The sequence below is a fragment of the Penaeus vannamei genome, chromosome 24 (genome assembly GCF_042767895.1).
Source record: "Penaeus vannamei isolate JL-2024 chromosome 24, ASM4276789v1, whole genome shotgun sequence".
Taxonomy (NCBI): domain Eukaryota; kingdom Metazoa; phylum Arthropoda; class Malacostraca; order Decapoda; family Penaeidae; genus Penaeus; species Penaeus vannamei.
In genome coordinates this window covers 10,768,935-10,776,434 of record NC_091572.1, presented here as the reverse complement: position 1 = coordinate 10,776,434, position 7,500 = coordinate 10,768,935, and the positions used below count along the sequence as shown (strand labels likewise).

The following is a 7,500-nucleotide window of genomic DNA, read 5'->3' as shown; positions in this document are numbered from 1 at the left end:
TGTGTTCATGAATACACCTTCGACATTTTTCGAAATATATCTGTGTAGATTATCTAGAAGTTTATATTACTTTTAGTCTACTTGTGATATATAGATGGATTTGACGTGTCCCCGCCACCTCGCGCCAAGCTGACATGTAGAAAGACTTCATTTCAAACTTCTTTAAGTTATTTCAATCCCTTTGATCTCGCGATCGCTCTCAATTTCTAGTGATTAAAAAGTTATAAAGTATTGAATATTAAACTGACGCCAAAGTTCTTTTTTCGCCGGAGAATTTCCAGATCCACCTGACGGCATTTCTCAGTCTGGTTGGCTATCTGGGTCATTTTTTCCAAGATTAGATTGCGTTGACTTGGACGCGTCGTGTGGCCATAGCATCTCTGGGATATTTACGGGCATTCTTTCGCTTAGAATTGCGGAGTTTGGTGTAATGAATGAGCAATATACAAGGTGGGAAAACCGACTATACACAACACCTTTATTTTTGTCCACTATGTTTTTTTTTTATATTGTATCAAACACGCTAGAATTTCGTGGCATTAAGAGTACACAGACTTATTTCTGACTACAGCAAGGCCACTTCAGCAAGGCCACTTCTAACCCTAGGCCCGTCTGAACTAAATAGCACTGTATTTGTTACGTTTGGAATCCATGACGCTCTTGACAGTAGTGTCTTCCCCAAAAAATTCAAGAGAAAGATATTGCACGATAATTTTTGCAGAATTACCCCAAGTACAGTAGCATATCGCAATCTATATACACAAAGTATGAGATATTATAGGAAACAGAGCATCAAAGATTAACATTTATATGAGATATATTTATTAATCTATTCATTATTAATTCATTTGTTGAAAATAATGATAATAATTATGAATGCAAGGGCCATATCAGAATGAAACCAATAATACGCAAGAAGTAAACACGTTTTTTTTAAGTTACCTTAAAAGCTCACCCCTTGAATCACCTTACCTTTCAGCTCCTAATTTACCTTAAAATCTCAGCTTGTAAAATGTCAAAATAACAGCTCGTAACTTTATCTTCGACCTTAGCTCGTAAATTACCTTAAAATCTCTTTTCGTAAATTTACTTTAAAATCTTAGCTCGCGAATTACCTCAAATCTCCCCTCGTAAATCTACCTCTTAATCTTAACTCGAAAATCCACTATAAGCTCTCGATTCGAAAATCTACATCAAAATCCTAACTCGTAAATCTACCACAAAATCTCACCTCGTAAATCAACCACAAAAAAAATTCTCCACAAAAAATCTACAACTCAAATAAATCTACAACTCAAAAAATCTACAACTCAAAAAATCTACAACTCAAAAAATCTACAACTCAAAAACTCTACCACTCAAAAAATCTCCAACTCAACAAATCTACAACTCAAAAAATCTACAACTCAAAAAATCTACAACTCAAAAAATCTACAACTCAAAAAATCTACAACTCAAAAAATCTACAACTCAAAAAATCTACAACTCAAAAAATCTACAACTCAAAAAATCTACCACCAAATTTGACCTCGTTTTAACCCCCTTCCCCCCCTCCCCCCTCCCACCGCCCTCCGCAGAGATCCTGGGTCAGGGCCACGCCGTCTGGCCGTGTCCGAGCGGGGACTACATCGCCGCCGTCTCCATCAACAACACCGGCGTGAGAGAGCTGCCCGTCCTTGTCTACGCGGACAACGTGTACCCGACGGTGCAGACGCTACGGTATCCTACGGTAAGGAGGCCGGTTGGGGGCGATGGCGCTTGTTGGGGGCGTAAGTAAAAGGTGGTATATGGGGCGTATTGTGTGTGTTGGTTTGTGTATCGTGTCGTTATTGTTAGAGAGAGTGGTATAAGTAGGTAGGTTGTTTGGTATATGTTGTCTCTTTTGGTATTTGCAGTGAGACAATTATAAAATTATATCCGTTCTAGGTTGTCTTGTGGTATAGTGTTTTGAATTACTTATATAGATATACTAACTACAAACATTTCAATTCGGTTGACCCGACCTGACCTGAAATCTCACCCTCGCCCACCCCAGGTCAGCACGCCCATCCCGCAGGCGTGGCTTTGGATCTACGACCTTCAGAGCAAGCAAGTTCCTCCTCCAAGAACGAGACTCATTCCCCCCGAGCCGATTGAGGAGTAAGTCTTTGTTCCTATAACTTAATTTTTTTTTTTTTTTTTTTTTTTTTTTTTTGAATTCTGAGGTTCATCATATTTGAGGTCTTTCGGTGATGTCCCTGATGGGGCTGGTGGGAGGATTGACTTCACTGAGGGTTTCACTGAGGCTGCAGATCAAATCACTTACACCACACATATGAGAAAGCATTGCAGTCACCGAGAACCGCACTGAGGTCGAAGCAATAACAATTTACCTTTTCCGACGTCAGTGAGAGAGGTGTTAGCGAGGAGAGGATCTTGAGGTGAAGTCGAGGTCGGAACACGAAGATGCCAAGACTTTGTTGGGGCAAACAGACAAACAAACTTTGAAATATGAAAAGGTAGTGTCGTCAGTGTCCCCTTTTCCCTCAGTGTTGTTGTTGTTGTCGTTATTGTTGTTGTTGTCATCGATGTTTCTCTCTGTTTTTGTGTATTTTTTTTTTCTAATTCACGTTGTTGTGGTTATGGATGTACCTTTCTCGATGTTCTTTGTTGTGGATGATTCCGATGTTCACCCACCCCCTCCCCCCAAAAAAATCTTGTAGTTGTTGCCGTTGTTGTTGTTGTTGCCGTTCCGCATAAGAAGTTGATGACCGTTCCTGTAGGTGCTTTCGTCGGTGTCTCTGTCGTTAAGGTCGGCATGTTAGTGTTTTTCCTATATAACTATGAGCTCTATCTAGCACTTCCCGAAATGTGTGTTATTCCGGAATCACAGCGCTGCCAAACGTACAATTATTTTGTTGTTTATTGCCACTGTGAAATATTTGAATTTCTGAAATTGATATCGCTATTCTCAAATCTATTATTGCTATTATTGTCTTCATCACCATCGTCGCCATCGAATTCATATTCATAACACTATTGTCATTATCAGTATCGGCATCATTATTATCATTATCATCATTGATATTATTACTATTATCAGTATTATTATTATTATCATCATTATCACCATTGTTATCATTATCATTATTACTATTATTATTACTGTTATTATTGTAGTTATTACTAATATCATTATTATTATTGTTATCTTCAGGATTATCCTTATTATCATTATCATTGTTATTATTTTTATTATTACTCTTGTTATCATTATTATTATCATTATTATCGTTATTATCACCCTAATTATTAATATTTTTGTCATTACTATCATTCACATTATCATCATCATTACTCATTATATTGGTATTGGTAGTAGGAAAAGTAGTAACAATATCATCATTATCAGTACTATTGCTACTACTATTTATATTGTTATTGCCATCACCATTATCGTTATTACCATTACAATTATTATCATTACTGTCATCATTGTTGTTCTTGCTATTGTCCTCTTAATGTTAACATCTTTATCGTTATTACTACTAATAATTAGGATAATCATTTTTACAGCCATCATAATCATTGATATTTGCAAGGTTGTCAGTGATCTTATCGTTATCATTGTGATTACATTTCGTCATCATTAATCTCATTTATCACTTGGCTACGAGAATTTCCAAATTTACCCCCTTTTTAACCCTTTTCATTGGGTCCTATATTTATTTTTAAATTAATTGCCAAAGTGTTTTGATTTGTTTTTTGCTATTCGATATCATGTAATCATGTTGAAATTAATTAGTGTGCTGAAATTATTGGCAATTAATATCTTTATTACAGTTTTGTGTTAGTAATGAATCTTTGTTGCAAGCTTGGTGTTTATGTGCAAATTCCCTTCTCGTTAAAGTCTACTTGTTGTTGAATTCAATGTTGATGAAAATTCTCTCTCTCTCTCTCTCTCTCTCTCTCTCTCTCTCTCTCTCTCTCTCTCTCTCTCTCTCTCTCTCTCTCTCTTTATATATATATATATATATATATATATATATATATATATATATATATATATATATATATATATATATATATATGTGTGTGTGTGTGTGTGTGTGTGTGTGTGTGTGTGTGTGTGTGTGTGTGTGTGTGTGTGTGTGTGTGTGTGTGTGTGTGTGTGTGTGTGTGTGTGTGTGTGTATTTTTCTTTCTTTCTCTTCTTTCTTTCTTGCTTTCTCTTTGTTTTTTCATTTTTCTTTCTTTCTTTCTTTCCTTTCTTTTCTTTTCTTTTTTTTTCTTTTTTTCATCTTCTCATCTTTTTCATGATTTTTTGTTTTTTCTTATCTTTCCTTTTTTGCACTTTCCTTGCCTATCTACATAATGTAAAATATTTGATATCATTATCAGCACCTATTTCTTTTTTTATTCCTAACGAAAATGAATACCTGCACACACTACTAATTTGTGTAATATGTTTGCAATATACGAGGGTTATCTTCAGTGATGACATAGGTTCATATATTCTTAAAATCATCCTTTGATTATATTTTCTGGGGAAAGTTACTGAATTTAGAAGCTTTAATTAATCAAAGTCCATCATATAAAGAGTTGTTCTGTATGCTATTGCTAAATTGTTTTTCTATCGATACGAAAGATAATCTATTATTTTGATATCTAGATTGTTCTTATATGAGAATTAGAATTTGAGACATCTACAAAGAAAATTCTACATATTCTACTTACAAAAGCAAAAAAAGACCATGTAGTAGCCCATAAAACAAAACAAAAACAAAAAATATCCAAAATGCATTTCATTAATATACCACAAAGACCTAATCATTCCTACATCACTAACAAAAACAAAACAACCCAGGCAGTAGCGTGGACACTTGGATTTACATATATCTTCGTCAGTCAAACAAAAGAACAAACACAGCTCTCATGCATGTCAGACCTGTCAGAACGAGTTTAAGACGTGAATCTGAAGTGAACAAACGCGGGTGGAACAACATCCCTTCTGAACCAGTCCTTGCAAAAGACTCGGTAAAACTTTTATTGTGAGAGTGTTTCTTGTCACGAGAAGTCTGCTTTGGAGGAAATTATAAAAAGAAGAAAGCTGAACATCCAGCCATGTCTCTGTGTCTTGCATATTCTAAAATTGTGCCATCTTAATTCTTTTTTTTTCTGCCTTGAGTTTATGATATATTCTGGGCAGTTTATACACGAGGAAGATAAACTAAAAATGTGAGACTATGTTAAGCCTCTGACTTGTCCCTCATTCCACCCCCCCCTCTCTTTCTCTCTTTCCTCACTACCTCCCCCCTTCCCCTCTTCCTTAACCCTACGTCCCCTCCCCTTCCCCCTCTTCCTTACCCCCATACCCCCTTCCCTTAAGTCACTCCATTTTTATCATTTAAAGAGAATGAAGTGATATGTCCACGAAACCTTTCTTCGGTTAATTACATTTAGGCCTAAAATTTAAAAGAAGAATTCGAAAGTGTATCTGTAAGACTTTTATTTGTGATTAAATGACGTGTTGTTATTGTAGTGCCTTTGCGAAGCTTGTCGAAGCGGATCTCGCAGAACTGAGCTGTTTATTTGTAGTGATTTTTGGGTCAAAGAAAAATCCCCTACTGAGGTTTTACTTTATTTGCCCTTCATGTGTATTTCTATTCTTTTCATTTCATTTCGTTTTCTTTTGAGCGAATTATTCTTTTTTCTTTCTTGACTCTAGGAAATAGATATAATTTCATTTGTTTTCCATAGTCTCTCATTTGAAGAAGGAAAAAAAGAAATGTAGATAGATAGATAGATAGATATCAAAAGGATTAATTCATCTTCCATTTATTAATTTCGTTAATTATCATCGTCTCTTTTCTCGATCCCGAAATTAGAGGGTGAAAAAATTAAAGTGAATTGCTTTTTTTGTTGTTGTTTTTCATTGTCTCGTTCCGTCAATCTGTCTTAGTGTTTCTATGTGATATTATTTGTTCTTTTTACAGTTTCAAAACGATTTTTCACCCCCGAAAGACTTCCCCAGAAAGAAAAGAAAGAAAGAAAGAGAGAGGATTCTGTCAAAGAAAGAGAAAGTCAAAGTGAACTTTTAGCCACTATTCCTCACCTTTTTTTCTTCTCTTACTGTCTCTTCTATCTACTCTTCCTTTTTTCTCCCTTTCTTACACTGATTTCCCTTCTCACTCTTTTCTCCGTTTCTTCTCTTTCTTCTTCTTTGCTTTCTCTTCTACGTTTTTCTTTTCTTTTTCTTTCGCTTTCGCGTTTTTCCGTCTTTTCTTCTCCCTCCCTTCTTCCCTTTTCTTACTTCCCTCTTCCTCTCTTTCTTTTCCTTCTCCCTCTGCTCCTCCCTTATCAACTCTACCCTCTTCTCCGTCTTTTCTTCCGTTTCTCTCAACCTTCTTTCCTCCCCCCCCCCCCTCCATCTCCCTGCCTCACCTCCTCCTCCTCTTCTCTCCTTCTTTCCCTACCCCATTCTCCTCTTTCCTATCACCCTTCTTCCCTTTCTCCTCCTCTTTCCCATCTCCCTTCTTCCCTTTCTCTTCCTCTTTCTCATCTCCCTTCTTCCCTTTCTCCTCCTCTTTCCCATCTCCTTCTTCCCTTTCTCCTCCTCTCCCCATCACTTCTCCCCCTTCCTCTCCCCCAGTCTCCTCCCCCTCCCTCCTCTCTAGCCCTTCTTCCTCCCCACTGTCCTCCTCTCCCCTTCCCTCTCCCTCTTCCCCTTTTCCCTCCCCGCCTCTCCTTCTCCTCTCCCTTCTTCCCTCTCCCATCCCTCTTTTCTTTCCTTCTCCCTCCCCCTCTTCCCCTCTTCCCTTGCCTTCTCACCTCCTTCACCATTCCTTCACCCCGCCCCCTCTTCTCTTCCTCTTCACATCCCCCTCTCCCCCTTTTCCCTTGCCTTCTCACCCCTTCTTTTCCTCCCCCTCCTCCTCTTCCCCGCCCCCTCCTCCCTTACTCTTCCCCTCCTCCTCTCCCCCTCCTTCTCTTCCCCTCCTTCCGCTCCGTTGGTTTCTTATGCACTACAAGAAGCTAAGATCAACTTTAATGTCTGCAGTATGCTATTTATTCGCATTTTTTCTTTCTCGTTTTTTTTCTCTTTTTTGTCGTTTCTCTCTCTCTCTCTCTCTCTCTTTCTCTCTTTTTTTTTTTTTTTTTTTTTTTGTCTTCCCCTTCTCATGATCTTTGCTTCTTCTATTTCTTTACTGCTTATATCTTGGTTTCTCTTTGCTCGCTCGCTGTCTCTTTTCCCTCCCTTCCTTCATTTCTCTTTTTTCTCCTTCTTTCCTTCTCTCTCCCTGCCTCTCCTTCTCAATCATTCTGTTTTTCCCTCTCTTATTTCCTCATTCCGCTTCCGGTGTCTTTCTTCCTCTCCTTTTTTATTTCTCTCGCTTTCCATCTTCTCTTTCTCCCCTTTCCATTTTCTTATCCCTCCCTCCCTCTCGCACGGCATTTCTCCTCCCCTCTCGCCCACTCCTCCTTCTTCGTCTCCTCTTTTCTCCTTATTCCTTTTCTTCTC

The 7,500-nt window shown here is 37.8% G+C and overlaps 1 protein-coding gene across 10 annotated transcripts in view; it reads left to right on the top strand.

Moving 5' to 3' along the window:
- The window catches only part of LOC113817877 (inactive dipeptidyl peptidase 10), a 201,631-nt gene that overhangs the window by 178,930 nt on the left and 15,201 nt on the right, over nt 1-7,500 (top strand). For all 10 annotated transcript variants that reach the window (XM_070137998.1, XM_070137990.1, XM_070137997.1 and 7 more), the window contains 2 exons: nt 1,578-1,729; nt 2,036-2,139. In XM_070137998.1, coding sequence (XP_069994099.1) covers nt 1,578-1,729; nt 2,036-2,139 — 256 coding nt within the window. The remainder of the gene's footprint in view (nt 1-1,577; nt 1,730-2,035; nt 2,140-7,500) is intronic.